Source organism: Phoca vitulina, unplaced genomic scaffold (genome assembly GCF_004348235.1).
Source record: "Phoca vitulina isolate PV1807 unplaced genomic scaffold, GSC_HSeal_1.0 scaffold2, whole genome shotgun sequence".
NCBI classification, from domain to species: domain Eukaryota; kingdom Metazoa; phylum Chordata; class Mammalia; order Carnivora; family Phocidae; genus Phoca; species Phoca vitulina.
In genome coordinates this window covers 75,843,492-75,862,490 of record NW_022589705.1, presented here as the reverse complement: position 1 = coordinate 75,862,490, position 18,999 = coordinate 75,843,492, and the positions used below count along the sequence as shown (strand labels likewise).

Below are 18,999 nucleotides of genomic sequence, written 5' to 3'. Positions count from 1 at the left end.
TGGGGTTACAGATGGATTTTAATCTTTAAAAATTTCTCACCTGTGGTTTCTAATTTGCACAGAATGGGGACATATGTACGATTTTTTTTTGCATCTAATTATTTAAATAATTTTTTATTTAATAATTTAAAGTTATTAAAAAATAAAGATTTGACTTATAACGTTGAAGACCCTTCGTATCTCCTGCTCTCTCCCATTCGAGGGTGACGTCACTTATGGATCGGGAAGATATCTTTCCAGTTCATGGTTTTAGATTCTTAAATATGTGTCTGATTTATACGCCTTAAACGTTTACATGCACGTTGTTATACCGCACATATAGTTTTATAAATAGTTTTATTCAATATTGTGCTTTTCAAGGTCTACAATTTTATTTTATGAATTACCCAACCATACTATTCACTACCCTATTAATGAACATGCAGATTGTTTCCAAATTGCCGACAGTTTTGCAGTGAGCACTTTGGGACATGTCGTCTGCATCATCCCAACACTGTGGGCAGCATGTTCATCAAAGGAGCTTTTTCAGGATTCCAGATTTTTGAATTGAACGGGTGTGGAAAGAACTGGGTATGACCACTGCCATCTAGTGGTAACAGCTTTTAAATGCAGAGGTTCTTTACACACTGAAACCAGGTGCCCTATTCGGGTCCTCACTGGAGTCCAACATTCACTTGAAAGCAAGATCTTTCTTCTGTGATTGCACCCTGCAGGGGGCTTATTCTCCAAAGGCTGAATAAGCACCCAGGCCTTAGAGTTAGAGAGCTCTGGTGACTGAACATCAGGACTTACAAGAACAGTGATGTACCTTCCACTTAAACGTCTGTTTTCCTTTGGATGTTGTGCTCCCTCCATCTCTCTATCATCTGAGATTCTTGTGGCCCATACCTGGATGCAGAGCTCCCCTTCCCTCAATCTCTAAAATCTGGAGTTTCCCAAGGCTGCCAAAGCCCTCCTCATTTTGTACTCTGATCATCTGTCCCCAGGTTCCTCCAGAAGATGGTACTAAGTATACGACTCCATCCTTTGAAGGGTCACCAACCTCTCTCCTCCCCTCAGAACAGATTTAAAGCAGGCCAGTTGGATCCCTTTCTCCTGAAAGCCCCTTCTCCCATCAGAAGACCCAGTCTAGGCTGAACAGTACAGAATAAAAAGAGGTGGCTTTCATTCCTGAGGTCACAGATTGGGAATCACAGGCTTGTGCAGGAGCGATCCCCTCAGGACATCCTGTCCCTGGGAGCAGGGCAGTGACTCAGGCAAGATGATCCATCAGGTCCATGTCACCACAAATCTTTTATCTCTTCAACAGAGATGTTGGGGTTAAATTATATTCCCCGTCAGGAATGAATCATCAGCAATTAAATTTTGTGCCCAGACCGATGTCCTCCACACCCCGCCAACCCCCGTGCCTGGCATACTCCATCTCCACAAAAAAAATCTCCCACTCTTTAAGACCAGCCAGAATGTGTGTATAAAGAATGCAAACTCTATATCATATTGACCTTGGCTATATCATTTAATTAGGATGAGAAATTGGATACTGAAGTTAAAAGCACAACTTGAGGTCCAGTCTCTGCAAAAGACTTTTTTTTTTCTTTTTCAACCCCCCGAGTAATTTCTCATTCCACAATCCTGAATTTTAGCTTACTACTCAGATAATAATAATGGCAATCCCTAAGATTATTTTCCCTATATTTTATGTTACCAAAGCATTCATTCCTAGCTTTCTTAACTGATCTTCACAATTGTTTGAGAGGTCAACAGATGAGGAAGTAGAGACGGACCTGCTTCCGTCAAGGTCAGGCTGAAGGGTCATCCGGGGCCTGGGCGTGCAGACTTACCAAAGCCCACGGGCAGCGCTATCTTCCAGGAGCAGTCCATGTTGCTGGGGTAGTTGCCAGGGAAGCCAGGGCTCAGGATCACCCCCTCCATCTCTTCCACTGCACCCCCACACTGTGCTGTGACAATGAGACCACACAGAGGGTTAGGACAGCATGGAGGAGAGCATGGGGCCATGGCAGCATTTGGATGCTCCCTTAGAGCAGCAGTTTCTGATCCCTTCCCAAGTCATTAACCCCTTTGAGAATCCAAAGGAACCAACTGTTCATCTCCCCTAAACGACTGCACACATGGGCAAAACTGAGCACGGATGTAAGTTCAGGAAGGGCTGCTCAGCATCCTGGTACTGCCCAGCCGGCCACAAACCCGAGTTATGACTCTTGACCTTGAGCATGCCCTTTGCAGGTCAGTTCCCTTAGCGAGGTCATGCAGCAGAAGTGGTCTGCTCCAAGAGGAGTGTGACTGTTTCTTATGCTATGCCTCAAATCTCCCTCTATCACCATCCAATCAACTCTTCCAAGACTGAAGAGAAAGGATGAAAGGAGGAGACTGGCATGCACTGAGTCCCCACTCTGTGCCAGGCACCACACCGGGCTCTTTGCAAATATACATCCATAGGGTTGTGTGGTCAGCAGATGAGTCCTACCGGGGCCCAACCTCAGCCAAAGTGACTGTGATTAGCATTCCATGGGGAGCCAACCATGAGGGGCTGGGGCATCTGGCACTCCAACTGAGGTGACTGCAGAGTCACCTAAGGTGCAGGCCTGGAGCGTGAATACAGCCTGGTCAGTGGACATCAATTCTTTTCTTTCACAGCTTTCAGGAAACAATCGTGTGAGCTACAAGGGATTAGCTGGTTATGGAAGCCAGAGAAAGAGACGAGGGGCGGGATCTGCAGGGTCCAAGTGAAGGCCTTTGGGGAGAGGGCGACAAACAGAACCGTGCCTGGGTTCAGAGTTGGGGGGGAGCTCTGGAACTGACTGCTGGGATCACTATTCCAACGCTTTCACTTCCTGTGTGACTTTGGGTGAATCTAAACCCCTCCAAACCTCAGTTTTCCTCACCTATAAAATGGAGCCGACTACAGCACCTATGTCACGGGATGGTCCTTACGTTACAGCAGGAAGTCCTGCGTGTCACTTAGAACAGGGGCCGATGCACACAGTGACCAGGTGACAGGCACTCTATCAGCAGTATCTGCTCCTAACATGAGTGGTTTCCCCGGCAGGAACTTTGTAATACGGAGTGGGAATGAGGGGAGTGCCTTGGCCTGCCCAGCCACATTCCTGACCGCGGGGCAGGCGACCAAACCCTAGTCCCTGGTGAGATCCCAGAAGGGAAATGCCTCTATGCCCAAGGGATGCTCCCTCCACTCACTTCGCTTCTTAACCCAAGGTCAGCCTTGATTTGCACTTTACAGTTGGTGAGGCATCAGAGAAACGTAGGTTTCTGTCCCTGATGGTGCCAATCACTTTTTAATCTTAAAAAGCCTTAGTTTTCCCATTTGCAAACATGAGGGCAATGATACCTCCCCTGAAGCGCTGCTGTGAGCAAACAGGTAGCGCCGTGACTTGCGTATAGTAGACGCTCGATAAATGTTGCGTCCCCCTCCCCCAACCCAACTGAGCTAAGCCCTTGTTTCACCTGTAGCGCCCCCCCACCCCCGCACCATTTCTCTAGTGGTGGATTTTACCCGTCTGTCCCATGAAAAGTCACAGGGGAAGGCCTCAATTGCCCAGAGGTTCCACCTGGGCTTTGGTCAATTATCTGCGCTCAGGATGGTCATCATAATGTTTTCAAACGGCCAAGCCCCCTGTGATCCCTCACTCCGTGGCGAAGGTCTGCAGAAGTCATGTCGAGCTTGTGTGAGAGCAGAGCGCCAGCCTACAGGGACTCCCTTCGGACAGACCCGGGATGCCAAACTGTCCTTTGATTTGAACTCGATCCCCGTGAGATGTCACTGAGCCCCAGTCTCTGGCAGGAGTGGTATGAATGGACTGAGAAGGTCAGGGCTCTCTTACCAATACAGAGCGGCGGAGGGTAGTTCCAGCGGCGCACGGTTCCGGGCATGCAGGAGATGTGTGCGTGGCCCTGGAGGGATCAGGAACAGGGGTGGGCTCAGTGCCCCCGGGGGCCCAATTGCATGTACAACCCAGAGCAGGGGGCTTGTTCAGGGACCTTGTGTTGAGCAACAAGATACACAAAGATCCACGAGCCCTCTGCGGGGTGGGATGAGGCAGAGGGAGAGAGACTTTGGGGAAGGATGCTTATTAACAGCCATTACTAAGGAATTCTCATTACTAAAGGTTCCTTGTGAGACTCCTTTAATTACTAGATTCCCTCATGGCCTTCAAAGGAAGATTAAATTTCCCTGAAGTCTAATCAAACCGAAACTTTGAAGGAACACATTCTGAGGCTGGCTGGTGCTAAATCGCCGAAGTCAGCAAAGCTTGACAGTGGTCCCTGGGGGACCTGAAGGGCTTCTCCCTGTTCTTTAGTGACTGCGGCTCGGCTGGCTCGAGGCTGGCCAAGCCCATCTCAGGGGACACCTGTTTCTTGCCCGGCATGTCGAAGGGAGGTACCTGGAGGGCGTATCCTGGCTCGCACTGGAAAGAGACCACGTCATTCACCAGGTAGCGCTCGCCAGTCTTCACCCCGTTACTGGGCACGGCGGGTTCTGGACAGCTGCTCAGGCCCACGGCTAGACGAGACAGAGACAAAGAGAAAGGAGGAGGGAAAAGCCCAGCAGGTCAGTGCACCAGTAGGCAGAGGGTGCTGCTGGCAGCGGGAAGGAGAAGGGGCTCCAATCTGTGCTTTCTCTGCCCTCCACCTCGAGGCCAGTGCTTCCTAATTCTCTCGCCCTACAAGCGCACAGAGAAAGTCAGAACATTTATACAGCATCGAGGCTCAACAGACCGACGCTCCCTGGGGTGGGTGTGCATCACTCGGGCCATGTGGCTGCCCACCCCGGGGCTCAGCGGAAGGACTCTGGAGCTAGGGAGATGCCCAGCCCTGGCTACAAACCCCAGACCTCTCCATCCGGCTTCTCCTGCACCACTCCCAGACCCCCAACTTCCCTCCATTTTCCTTGCCTTAAGAAGACAATTCCTGGGGGCAACGAAGTTGGGAGACGGGAAAGAAAGGCAAGGAGGAAGGAGAGCAGTTATCAGAGAGAGGCCCCTCAGTGTCACTCAGGAGGCTGAGAGTCCCACTCTCTGGGACAGGCTGTCCAGAAAAAAATTTGCCAGTGGGTGAGACTCTCTGCTGCCTTATTTCTCCTGTTGTGTTTTTAAGGTGAGGCCAGTTCCTTTCTGGGAGTAATACTGCGTGTTCCTCATGCTTAGCCCCCCACTGTCAACTCTGGTCCTTGCTCCCTGCCGGACCCCTCACAGCCTCCCTGTCCTTCCCAGCCCTAGGACCATCCTGCGTTCAGAGGCAGCTGACATTTCTGAATCTCTCTCCTTGAATCATGGACAGCCTTACTCAGCAATTCAAAGTGGGTCTCCGCCCAGTGTTATTCAGAATCTCACCCTCTCACTGGACATTCTAGGACTTGGCCTGATCCCTTTCCAAGATCCCCTCTAAGGGCTCTCAAACACTCCTTCATTCTCCTTTCTTGAGTTTCCAAGTTCATCTGCATTGATTTGACCCTTATTCTATACCCAGCATTGTACACTGTCTTCGATAGGACATCCATCCTAATCTTCCTCCTTGTGGTCTTCCTCCTCGCTGCCCGCCCACTGACTGAGACTTCCCACGAGCAGGGCTGGGGCATATGTGTCCCACGCATCGTCTCAGCCCCTTGAAGGTCTTCACATCCTGTTTCACAGGTGAGGATGTGGGCCAGGAGGCAGAGACATGCCCTTAGCAAGCCACAGAGCTGGGATTCAGACCAAGCCCAGTCTAACTCTGGAGGCCAAACTTACAGGCCACATGAGCTCACAGGCGACTGAGCCCTGCTCTCCCCACCTCCCCTCCTGAAATCATCTTCATCCAGCTTTGAATTGCCTCTTGGTGGAAACTCGCAGCAAGTGGGAGTGGAGTATCTCCTGACTGGTGGGATGCACCCCACAGGGGCCCCACTGCAGGTGCGGGCACTTAAGATGCACTAACTAACTAAGATGAAATAAGATGTGCTAAAGAAGTCCCTGTGTATGGATGCATGGGACCGGTGGTGCCGTTTTCCAGGGACAAGAGCGAACAGACTATGGTTGGGTCTGATCCTAGGCACCTGTACAGCTCAGAGAGTTTGGGAGGGGGCAGCCTCAGCCCTCCTGGTCCGTTCCTGGTGGATACCTTCTGATAGCCCTCCTGGTAGATCCCAGCTCCCTGGGGAAGCCACACGTATGCGGTGCCTGCATAGAGCCAGGCGTGGGCAGAAGAGGAATGGAAAGGGCCGGCCAGCGTAGACCACCACCACCAGCCCCATCTCCTGGTGTACGGCTGAGGAGCCCTCATTCCACATTCAGAGCTGACAGCTGACGTGTGCATCAGATGACTACATGTGCTTTTTTTCTTCGGAGGAAAATTCACATATAACAAAATGTATACATCTTACGTGGACATTTGCTGAGTTTTGACAAATGCCTGCACAGGTATAACTCAAACCCCTATCAAAACTACAGAACATTGCTAACTCTAGAAAGTTCCTTTGTCCCAGGCAATTCCTGTCCTACATGTGCCTTATTTATTTATTTATTTATTTTAGAGAGAGAGAGAGAGAGCGCACTTGCAAGTGGGGGCAGGGAGGGGCAGAGGGAGTGAGAATCTTAAACAGGCTCCACACTCAGTGCGGAGCCCGGGGCAGGGTTTGATCTCAAGTCCCTGAGATTAAGATCTGAACCGAAATCGAGTCAGACACGTAACCAACTGAGCCACCCAGGCGCCCCCTGCAGGTGCTTTTAAGAAGTGCATGGGATTCTTGGAAATGAAAGCTGTTTGGGTCTATGTCCGTCCACAGATCTCAGCAGGGGGGCAAGAGACCCCAAGGACAGGATTAAAACAACCAACAAGAATTTGAAGTACTACATCTTGGCTGTCATCTTGTCTTTTTCTCCCCACTCCTCCCGGCACTCTAAGTAAAACGCAAAGCTACTCAACTTGGTATTTAGTGGGGTGACCACAGCTTAGTAACCTGAAACCTACTTAACCCCTGGGCAGTGATAGAATAAGAAGGGACAGAGAGAAAGAGAGGGAAAGCAGGAGCAAAAGAATGTGGTAGGAGAAAAAAATGGAATGGGGAGGAACGTGAAATCCAAGAGAGAAAGAAAGAGACAGAGGAAAGTCCATTCTCATTTCTCCTACAGTGCACAGCTTGACTTTATTTAAGCCATGCATGCAACAATGGAAGAATTTTTTTTTTATCATATGCAATCAATTGCTTTCAAAAGCATATTGTTCCATTTCTATTTCAATTAAATCAACATTAAGTGAGTCATAGCGGCAGCTACGACTTTTCAGTACCCTTCAAAACCATTTGCTTCTACAGTTAATTCTTCCCCTCTGCACCCTCTTTGTAGATTATCAAATATTAAGAGAACAGTAGGTTCACAAAACAAAAATGGTTTTGGCTCCTAGGAGTTTCAGTCGCTTCTGTTTTCCCTCAGCCCTTCCTGCCATGAGAGGACAGTGCTTGATAAACATCAGCTACAAAGAAAACTACCAGTTCCCTTGAACAACAACAACAACAACAACAACAAATTGAGGAGAGGTAAATTTTTTTCTGGGAATGAGGCAGCAGAATGAAAAGAGATTTAGGAAGGAAGTGTATCTTTGGAAGAGGAAAGAAAAGAAAAGATTTGAGGGAAGCTTTAAGGACTCCAGTGAAAACAGTGGATAAGAAAACAAAATTGGATAGAACAGAGCAAAGGAGTAAAAAGAAAAATTGGAAACATTCAAGAAACCCGGCATACTTGACTCCACCAGGAGAGTGAAGCCTTTGAGGTCTGCGGGCGGAGGGGTGGGGGGGCATCAGAGGTCTCTGTCCTATCCTCTGCCCATCAGGGTCTTTGCTTCAAGCTGTCCTCCCAGGTCTTTCCTGCCAGGTGCACACTTCTGTTCTTTCAGGCCACGAGCATCCCAGGATCCAACCAACCCTCTCCCAACCATCTGGATAAAGCTCATTTGTTTGGAGACCAGCTGAGCATCTGCATAACATCCAATGCTGACCTTATCAGGCCTCTAGCACCAAATGGGGCTCCCATCTGCAAAGGCCCACGCTGACCAAGATGGTCAAGCCAACTCTACCTTCCCGTATTTCTTACTTCTCAATCCAAACCCCTTCTGTAAGGTCTCACTTGACCAGGTTTAGCTCTCCTCTTCTGTACTTCCTTAGTGTATTAGGCTGCACTAAAATTATTGCTCCCTTGTTCCTCTATCTCCCTGGACTTTGTGTGTGTGAGGGCAGGAATGATGTCTTACTCATCTTTGTTCTGTGGGTATCCAGCACAGGGCTTGCCACATTGGGGACACTCAGTATTTCTTCATGACATCAACCTCTCCACCTGCCCCAGGGAGGAGTGACCATGCTCTCCTTTGAACTACTGCCCTACCATCTGGGGACTTCCATGAGAGCACCTGGAATCTTGTAATGCGCTTCTCTGTCCATGTGTCTGCCTCTCTTTAATGGACTCGGAGGGGACTTACTGATCTTACCCAGTCCTAGGAAACCCCAGCACAGCACCTGGCACATTGTAAACACTCAATAACTATTTGCTGGATGAATGTATAATAGATGCCTCTGTCTACCTATTCTTTCCTCTACCCAGAGGGGAAGGAGAATGGCAGGCTGTCCCAAGATGAAAAGAGTCTCCCAGCAACCTCTGTCTTTGTTGCCCCACCGTGCACGTCCACAAGCCTTTTTCTTCTAAGAGTTTTTCGTTGTGACCACTTCAGGACACTGGAAGCCAAGATGGAAGGTTCTGAGAGGGGAGGGAGAAATCTGGTGCAAGAGGAGTGAAGTTTCTCATGAGGACAAGAACTTCAAAGATGGCTGCATCACAGAACCCGGGTTTGGAGAGGACAGGTTTCAGGAGCAGAGGATGGCACCTGCATTTTCGTACATCCCAGATTCTATACTGGACCTAAGTCAACGACGGGGCTCCCTTCTGATCCCTGTGGGGACACAGGGGAAGTGTACAGGTGTCTGAGTAACAGACACTGGGGTGAGAATCCTGGCTCCGCCACTTACTGGTTGTGCAGTCTTGAGGAGTTTCAGACCTTCTCTGAGCTTTAGCATCTTCATCTAGGTCTGTGGTAAGGTTTACGTGGGATGGAGAATATACAGCCCCAGTATGCTCCCTGCTCATTGTGGGTCCTTGGTACCTGTCAGTTCCCACCCCGAGCCCTGTACACAGCTGAGACTTTGGATCCTCACTTTTGTACTCCAAGTGGAAGCCGGCTGCTGACACGCTGATATCTGAGTAGAAATGAAGGTAGAGCTGGTTGGAGGTGCTGTTCAGAAGGGCAGGCACGGTTGTTCCTAGGGCAAGGACACAGAGACCGTTCACACTTAGCCTCCCCCAGCCCCCGAGCTCCTTCCCATTTCTCTTGCTTTCGCTACCTGCTGATATTCTTCTCCTAAGACCCTCAAATGTCCCCAGTTATCATACTTGTTACATGACAAATTAGCACCCCCCTACCCCCCACAGAGTGCTGGGTCTTCTTCAGTGGCTGAGAGACAGGAGTCCTCAAACTTTCTGCAAAATGAGCAGTGGCAGAGCCATATGCCAGAAGGAGGGAGAGTTCCACAGGCAGCCCAAGAGTTTGGTCCCCTTCCCAGCCATCTTCAAAAAACTCTCACAGGTGTAATTCTCTGGGCAATCCAGGCAGTGTAGACTGTATATATGGTGCACATGACTCCTTTTTATATCTTGGCAACATGGAATTCTGGAGCCTGAAGGACCCAGATGATTGCCCTGGCCATTGGGCAAAAGCACACACCACACTCAGTGAAAAGTCTGCCATTGGAATGGAAAACAGTGTAGCCACTTTGGAAAACAGTTTGTCAGTTCCTCAAAAAATTTAAATATAGAGTTATCATATGACCCAGAAATTCCGCTGCGAGGTATATACCCAAGAGAATTGAAATCACATCCCACAGAAATTTCTCCATGAATGTTTATAGTAGCATTATTCATAATGAACCAACAAGTGGAAACAACCAAATGTCCATCAACTGACGGATGGGTAAGTGAAATCTGGTCTATCCACATGGCGAAGTGCTGGTGCATGTTACAACATGGTGAGCCTTGAAAAATGATGCTGAGTGAAAGAAGCCAGACCCAGTAGGCCACATATTGTAGGATTATATTTATATGAAGTTTCCAGAACAAGCAAATCTATAAAGATGGCAAGTAGGTTGCCAAGTTGTGGTTGCCAAGGGATGGGGGAGGGGAAGCAATGGGGAGTGCATACAAATGAGTACCTGGTTTCTTTTTGGGGTAATGCAAATGTTCTGGGATTGGATAGCAGTGATAGTTTTAGAATCTTGTGAATATACTAAAAGTCACTGAATTGTACACTCTTTTTTCACTGTAGCATTATTATTATTGTTTTATTATTGAGCTATAATTGACATATAACATTATATTAGTTTTGGATGTGTGACATAATGATTCAATATTTGTATATATTGCAACACGATCACCAAAATGAGTCTAGTTAACGTCTGTAAATTATACACTTTAGAATGGTGGATTTTATAGCATGTGAACTACGTCAGTAATAATAATGATGGTGATGATGATGATGATAATGATGATGAAGTCTACCACTGCCCTCTGAGTTGAGGTCCCTGGAAGCCCCATCTCACCTGAGAAGCTCCCCAGCATGGTTACGGTGTTGTCCGCACCATCAAACACCTCCAGAGAGTCCCAGTTCTGCTCTGTGACAAAACTGATGACTTGAATCTGGGAAGGCAGAGGAATTGAACTGTTGGTTAGGCAGCCTGTGTCCGTCTGTCTGTCCCTCCCTCCCCTCTTCTCCATTCATGTAGTTAATTCCAGTACTGAGCACCCACTCTGGGGCTGACATTGTGCTAGGTCCTTCCAATAAAAGTGAGATGCTCTCTCTACCCATCCCCCTCCCCCAGGACCTCATTTGCCCAGTGGGGGAAACAGATGTAAAACGAAGGGTTGTAAGACAGTGGGGTACTTTGTCAGGCAGAGAATGGGGAAAGGGAATTTCAGGAAGTGGGACTACTTCAGTCTGAATGGCCCTGTCCTCATCTCTCACACGTTCCTTGGGTTCCCCACTTCCCTGTATGGATGACATCAGACATCATGCAGTGATGGTCCAGGAACCCACTCCTGGCCAGACCTGCCCACCTTGAGTCCCTGCTGGCTGCCTCTCTGGTGGCCTTGCTGCCATAACCAGTTCTGAGGCCTTCTCCACTTGACTCTTACCACTGGGGACCAGTTTAGCCCCCATTCTGCTCCTATAGCTTGGGCTCCAGGTGTGACACCAAGGTGTGTGCCTGGGGCTTCTCCATGCCTCATCTGTTTTCTCCTTCCCCTCTCCTGCAATGTCCCCTCTTCCATCCCCCATCATCTTGATAAAAGAACCCTTCAAACCATCAGAAAAACATCTTCTATGAATCTTCCCCAATCTCTGTATTTCTTTCAGTCCAGGCCCATTTCCTCTTCCGGCCTTCCCCAATGGCCCAAACTGGTGCCACCCCTTCTCTTTCCTGAGGTACCCGGCTCTCTCTCTCCACACCCCCTGAAGCTTCTGGGCCTCGAGCTGGTGTGTTTTTCTGCTTGTGGACCTCACCCCCACATCTGGCCCGAGGGGCAGGGACAGGGCTGAAATGTCTCCTCCAGGCCACCTGCTGGACTGAGGCCTCCCCTAGCCCCTACCTGGATACCAGCGCCTTCAGGGACCATGATCTTCCACACACAGTTGAGGCTGTTGAGGTAGGGCTCTGGGAAGCCAGGGGACAAGATGGTGCCCCTGCGCTCCGTGAGGTTGCCTCCACATGGCACTGGGAAGGAGGCAGTTCTGGTCAGAGGTTTCTCCTGCTTGTCTTTGGGTCCCCTATGGGAGCTTCCCCAAACACTCCTCTCAGGGCCCCCCAGCCTCCCTTGCTGGCTGTTGGCTTCTCCCATAGGCCCCCATCCCTGCTCCTTCCATGGCTCCTATCCCTATAACCCTCCTTCCCATGCACCCCTCCCCCAGCAACCCCAGCTCCTCCTCCTTGCTGTCTTCACACCCAACCCACGGGACTAGTGATTTGGCCTGAATGGGACACCCTACTTAAGTTATGCTGGTGAGCAAGGGCTGCTGCTGGGTCTCGCTGGCCACCCCCTCCCCAGAGTCCTGGTCGTCCAGGTACTCACCCACACAGGTGGGCGCTGATACATTCCACTGGGCCAAGGCCCCGGGAACAGGGAGACACTCGATTTCTGGGGACCCCTGCAGGGCATAGCCGGAGTTGCAATCGAAGCGGACGATGGCCCCCACCGAGAAGTCACTGCCCAGCCTCTTGCCATAGCGGGGTTCCGGCACAGAGCTGCACTGCGTGGCGCTGGTTCGGGGTACCGCTGCAGGGGACAAGGGCACTGAGGGGTAGGCCTCACCCTTCTGGAAACTGGCCCAGGGATGGACACACAATGGTACTAGAGCTGAGCCTGTCTGGATGGGACCCTGAGAGGCTCTGGGCGCTTTCTCTCAGGGCAGGGGTAGGGGTTTTCCAGAACAAGGCCCATTTTACTGAAATACAGTTGCAGCACAGCTTCTGGAAACCTTGGGAGGCAGACTTTAGGCTCAGTTGCTTTCAGTGGCTTCTCCATGATGCCCTTCAACTATCAGGGTCCCACATCCCCTTAGAATGGCCCTTCTTCCTCCCTTCGCCCTGCCTTTGGCCTCTTTCCCCAGGTGCCTTAAGACTCTGCCCAGGGTTGGGGCGCCTGGGTGGCTCAGTCGTTAAGCATCTGCCTTCGGCTCAGGTCATGATCCCAGGGTCCTGGGATCGAGCCCTGCATCAGGCTCCCTGCTCAGCGGGAAGCCTGCTTCTCCCTCTCCCACTCCCCCTGCTTGTGTTCCTTCTCTTGCTTTGTCTCTCTCTGTCAAATAAATAAATAAAATCTTAAAAAAAAAAAAAAAAGACTCTCCAGGGCTCTACTCTCATGACCTGAATCTGAACCTCCCCTCCCCCTGCCCAATTGGCACATAGTATGCTTTAACCCAGGCCCCAGATATGGCGTGCCCTTGTGGCCGGGGAATTCAGCTCCTCCTGGGCAGTGGGATGAATGGGACATGTCTAGAACTGGCCCTAAAAAAGTGGGCATGCTTCTGGACAAGGAGAGGTTGGGGCCTGCAGGTGAAAGCCAGGGCACTCCAAGATTTTGCCTTTCAAGGCCAGTGAGGAAGGGAACAGACATTGATCACCTACTTGGTGCCAATTACTCTGTGAACTCTCTTAACTCCATCAGTGAGGTAATATGCTTACTCCCATCTCATAGGTGAGCAAACTGGGGCTCTGAGGGGTGGAGCAGCTGGTGCCCAGTTAAAGTGGCAGAGCTGGGATTCAAAGCCATGTCCACCTTAATTCCAAGTCTGTGTTTTTCCCACACCTTTACTGTGCTTTGCAGAGAAAACCAAACTCCATGGGACAGAGCCTAGGTATGAGGTCTGGGCTGGTCGTCCCAATGCCATCGGGACTGTGCCAGCCAATGGGGGAGGGGGAGGGCAGAAGTCAGCCTCCCGTGTCTGCTTTCTTCCCTCATTTGACATGGAGTTTGGCCCAAGAATTGTCTGTTGGGCAAATGGATGTCTAAATTCAACTGAATTTCAAGGAACTGCACTACAAATCAGTAACTGCCCTCCAGCACCCTAAGACTGAGGCCCAGACTAGGGGTCAAAAGTCCCTGTTCCTTTGGTCAGGAAGTCACTACAGAGCTGAGATTACTCTCACACCTCTCACACCCACTTCCTGCATACCTTGGTAGACAAAGTGGAAACCTCTGGCTGGTGCTTGGCCTTTGGCACTGAACTTAATGAGAACTTGATTGGAGGTGGCCAGGGGCAGCGATTCTCCTGCCGAGGTAAGGGGAGAGGAGGAGAGGAAGACAGTGAGTCCAGCAGTAGGCCCAGCAGAGAAGATCCTGGCCAGGAAGGAGGGGCTGCCCATACCCCCCACAGCAGTTCCTTCCATATCCCAGGTCTTCCTGAAATACAACCTCCCATTTTTACTGCACTTTATAGTTTAAGGTTTGCAGAAGGCTTTAGCATCCATGGTCTTACCTTGACCCATGTTCATTGCGAGGTTGGCATGACAAGAGTTCAGTGCCCCATTTAATAGATCAAGAAAGAGAGGATCAGAAAGATTAAATGACCTTCTGAGAAAGGAGAAAGCATCTAGACATATGTTGACTCACAAGGATGGGGAGAATGGCCGTTACCAACCTGACTGGTGGTTTACTTGGAAAATGGACATTAAAAAGAAAAATGGCACCAGCTTGGGGGAAGGAGGGTGATGTGAATATCTGAGAGTAACTGGCCCTTCCCAGATGCTGTAAAATGATAGATAACCACAGTAATTGTGTAATTTATTGCTCACACTAGAACACTTGTGAGAGCCAAAGGGCGTGTTATTAATAATTATGTTGGGACAACCAAGTGAAAGCTGGGATTGTCACAAGCAAAGCAAGATGTATTGCCATCCAACTGATAACACACAAATTGGGGGAAACTTGTATGGGCATAGGATGCCTTTTTTTTTAAAATTTTTTATTGTTATGTTAATCACCATGCATTACATCATTAGTTTTTGATGTAGTGTTCCATGATTCATTGTTTGTGCGTAACACCCAGTGCTCCATGCAGAACGTGCCCTCTTTAATACCCATCACCAGGCCAACACATCCTCCCACCCCTTCCCCTCTAGAACCCTCAGTTTGTTTTTCAAACCCTCAGTTTCGTCTCTCATGGCTCGTCTCCCCCTCTGATTTCCCCCCCTTCATTCTTCCCCTCCTGCTATCTTCTTCTTTTTTTTTTTTCTTAACATATATTGCATTATTTGTTTCAGAGGTACAGATCTGTGATTCAACAGTCTTGCACAATTCACAGCGCTCACCATAGCACATACCCTCCCCAGTGTCTATCACCCAGCCACTCCACCATCCCTCCCACTCCACCCCCCACTCCAGCAACCCTCAGTTTGTTTCCTGAGATTAAGAATTCCTCATATCAGTGAGGTTATATGATACATGTCTTTCTCTGATTGACTTTATTTCACTCAGCATAACACCCTCCAGTTCCATCCACGTCATTGCAAATGGCAAGATCTCATTCCTTTTGATGGCTGCACAATATTCCATTGTATATATATACCAAATCTTCTTTAGCCATTCATCTGTCGATGGACATCTTGGCTCTTTCCACAGTTTGGCTATTTTGGACATTGCTGCTATAAACATCAGGGTGCACGTACCCCTTTGGATCCCTCCATTTGTATCTTTGGGGTAAATACCCAGTAGTGCAATTCCTGGGTTGTATGGTAGCTCTATCTTCAACTTTTTGAGGAACCTCCATAGTCTTTTCCAGAGTGGTTCCACCAGCTTGCATTCCCACCAACAGTGTAGGAAGGTTCCCCTTTCTCTGCATCCCCGCCAACATCTGTCGTTTCCTGACTTGTTAATTTTAGCCATTCTGACTGGTGTGAGGTGGTATCTCATTGAGGTTTTGATTTGGATTTCCCTGATGCCGAGCGATGTTGAGCACTTTTTCATGTGTCTGTTGGCCATTTGGATGTCTTCTTTGGAAAAATGTCTGTTCATGTCTTCTGCCCATTTCTTGATTGGATTCTTTGTTCTTTGGGTGTTGAGTTTGATAAGTTCTTTATGGATTTTGGATTCTAGCCCTTTATCTGATATGTCATTTGCAAATATCTTCTCCCATTCTGTCAGTTGTCTTTTGGTTTTGTTGACTGTTTCTTTTGCTGTGCAAAAGCTTTTTATCTTGATGAAGTCCCAAGAGTTCATTTTTGCCCTTGCTTCCCTTGCCTTTGGCGATGTTTCTAGGAAGAAGTTGCTGCGGCTGAGGTTGAAGAGGTTGCTGCCTGTGTTCTCCTTTAGGATTTTGATGGACTCCTGTCTCACATTGAGGTCTTTCAACCATTTGGAGTCTATTTTTGTGTGTGGTGTAAGGAAATGGTCCAGTTTCATTCTTCTGCATGTGGCTGTCCAATTTTCCCAACACCATTTGTTGAAGAGACTGTCTTTTTTCCATTGGACATTCTTTCCTGCTTTGTCAAAGATTAGTTGACCATAGAGTTGAGGGTCCATTTCTGGGCTCTCTATTCTGTTCCATTGATCTATGTGTCTGTTTTTGTGCCAGTACCATACTGTCTTGATGATGACAGCTTTGTAGTAGAGCTGGAAGTCCAGAATTGTGATGCCACCAGCTTTGCTTTTCTTTTTCAACATTCCTCTGGCTATTCGGGGTCTTTTCTGGTTCCATACAAATTTTAGGATTATTTGTTCCATTTCTTTGAAAAAAGTGGATGGTATTTTGATGGGGATTGCATTGAATGTGTAGATTGCTCTAGGTAGCATTGACATCTTCACAATATTTGTTCTTCCAATCCATGAGCATGGAACGTTTTTCCATTTCTTTGTGTCTTCCTCAATTTCTTTCATGAGTATTTTATAGTTTTCTGAGTACAGATCCTTTGCCTCTTTGGTTAGATTTATTCCTAGGTATCTTATGGTTTTGGGTGTAATTGTAAATGGGATCGACTCCTTAATTTCTCTTTCTTCTGTCTTGTTGTTGGTGTATAGGAATGCCACTGATTTCTGTGCATTGATTTTATATCCTGCCACTTTACTGAATTCCTGTATGAGTTCTAGCAGTTTTGGGGTGGAGTCTTTTGGGTTTTCCACATAAAGTATCATATCATCTGCAAAGAGTGAGAGTTTGACTTCTTTGCCGATTTGGATGCCTTTGATTTCTTTTTGTTGTCTGATTGCTGTGGCTAGGACTTCTAATACTATGTTGAATAGCAGTGGTGATAGTCGACATCCCTGCCGCGTTCCTGACCTTAGGGGGAAAGCTCTCAGTTTTTCCCCATTGAGAATGATATTCGCTGTAGGATTTTCCATAGATGGCTTTTATGATATTGAGGTATGTACCCTCTATGCCTACACTCTGAAGAGTTTTGATCAAGAAAGGATGCTGTACTTTGTCAAATGCTTTTTCTGCATCTATTGAGAGGATCATATGATTCTTGTTCTTTCTTTTATTAATGTATTGTATCACATTGATTGATTTGCAGATGTTGAACCAACCTTGCAGCCCAGGTATAAATCCCACTTGGTCGTGGTGAATAATCCTTTTAATGTACTGTTGGATCCTATTGGCTAGTATTTTGGTGAGAATTTTTGCATCCATGTTCATCCAGGATATTGGTCTGTAATTCTCCTTTTTGATGGGGTCTTTGTCTGGTTTTGGGATCAAGGTAATGGTAGCCTCATAAAACGAGTTTGGAAGTTTTCCTTCCATTTCTATTTTTTGGAACAGTTTCAGAAGAATAGGTATTAATTCTTCTTGAAATGTTTGGTAGAATTCCCCTGGGAAGCCATCTGGCCCTGGGCTTTTGTTTGTTGGGAGATTTTTGATGACTGCTTCAATTTCCTTAGTGGTTATAGGTCTGTTCAGGTTTTCTATTTCTTCCTGGTTCAGTTTTGGTAGTTGATAATGCATCCATTTTCTTCCAGATTATCTAATTTGCTGGCATATAGTTGCTCAGAATATGTTCTTATAATTGTTTGTATTTCTTTGGTGTTGGTTGTGATCTCTCCTCTTTCATTCATGATTTCGTTGATTTGGGTCTTTTCTCTTTTCTTTTTGATAAGTCTGGCCAGGGGTTTATCAATCTTGTTAATTCTTTCAAAGAACCAGCTCCTAGTTTCGTTGATCTGTTCTACTGTTCTTTTGGTTTCTATTTCATTGATTTCTGCTCTGATCTTTATTATTTCTCTTCTCCTGCTGGGTTTAGGCTTTATTTGCTGTTCTTTCTCCAGCTCCTTTAGGTGTAGGGTTAGGTTGTGTACTTGAGACCTTTCTTGTTTCTTGAGAAAGGCTTGTATTGCTATATACTTTCCTCTTAGGACTGCCTTTGCTGCGTCCCCAAAATTTTGAACAGCTGTGTTTTCATTTTCATTGGTTTCCATGAATTTTTTTAATTCTTCTTTAATTTCCTGGTTGACCCATTCATTCTTTAGTAGGCTCTTTAGCCTCCATGTTTTTGAGTTCTTTCCGACTTTCCTCTTGTGATTGAGTTCTAATTTCAAAGCATTGTGGTCTGAAAATAGGTAGGGAATGATCCCAATCTTTTGTACTGGTTGAGACCTGATTTATGACCTAGGATGTGATCGATTCTGGAGAATGTTCCATGGGCACTAGAGAAGAATGTGTATTCCTTTGCTTTGGGATGGAATGTTCTGAATATGTCTGTGAAGTCCATTTGGTCCAGTGTGTCATTTAAAGTCTTTATTTCCTTGTTGATCTTTTGCTTAGATGATCTGTCCATTTCAGTGAGGGGGGTGTTAAAGTCCCCCACTATTATTGTATTGTTGTCAATGTGTTGTTTCTTTGCTTTTGTTATTAATTGCCTTATATAATTGGCTGCTCCCATGTTAGGGGCATAGATATTTACAATTGTTAGATCTTCTTGCTGGATAGACCCTTTAAGTAGGATATAGTGTCCTTCCTCATCTCTTATTACAGTCTTTGGTTTAAAATCTAATTTGCCTGATATAAGGATTGCCACCCCAGCTTTCTTTTGGTGTCCATTAGCATGGCAAATGGTTTTCCACCCCCTCACTTTCAATCTGGGGGTGTCTTTGGGTCTAAAATGAGTCTCTTGCAGACAGCATATCGATGGGTCTTGTTTTTTAATCCAATCTGATAGCCTGTGTCTTTTGATTGGGGCATTTAGCCCATTTATATTCAGGGTAACTATTGAAAGATACGAATTTAGTGCCATTGTATCGCCTGTAAGGTGACTGTTACTGTATATTGTCTGTGTTCCTTTCTGGTCTGTGTTGCTTTTAGGCACTCTCTTTGCTTAGAGGACCCCTTTCAATATTTCTTGTAGGGCTGGTTCGTGTTTGCAAATTCCTTTAGTTTTTGTTTGTCCTGGAAGCTTTTTATCTCTCC

The 18,999-nt window shown here is 47.4% G+C and overlaps 1 protein-coding gene across 5 annotated transcripts in view; it reads right to left on the bottom strand.

Moving 5' to 3' along the window:
- Nucleotides 1-18,999, bottom strand: part of CSMD2 (CUB and Sushi multiple domains 2) — a 583,106-nt gene that overhangs the window by 95,449 nt on the left and 468,658 nt on the right. For all 5 annotated transcript variants that reach the window (XM_032388322.1, XM_032388331.1, XM_032388357.1 and 2 more), the window contains 8 exons: nucleotides 13,780-13,875; nucleotides 12,177-12,380; nucleotides 11,697-11,821; nucleotides 10,652-10,748; nucleotides 9,215-9,319; nucleotides 4,422-4,540; nucleotides 3,861-3,930; nucleotides 1,842-1,958 (listed from right to left, as the gene is read on the bottom strand). In XM_032388322.1, coding sequence (XP_032244213.1) covers nucleotides 1,842-1,958; nucleotides 3,861-3,930; nucleotides 4,422-4,540; nucleotides 9,215-9,319; nucleotides 10,652-10,748; nucleotides 11,697-11,821; nucleotides 12,177-12,380; nucleotides 13,780-13,875 — 933 coding nt within the window. The remainder of the gene's footprint in view (nucleotides 1-1,841; nucleotides 1,959-3,860; nucleotides 3,931-4,421; nucleotides 4,541-9,214; nucleotides 9,320-10,651; nucleotides 10,749-11,696; nucleotides 11,822-12,176; nucleotides 12,381-13,779; nucleotides 13,876-18,999) is intronic.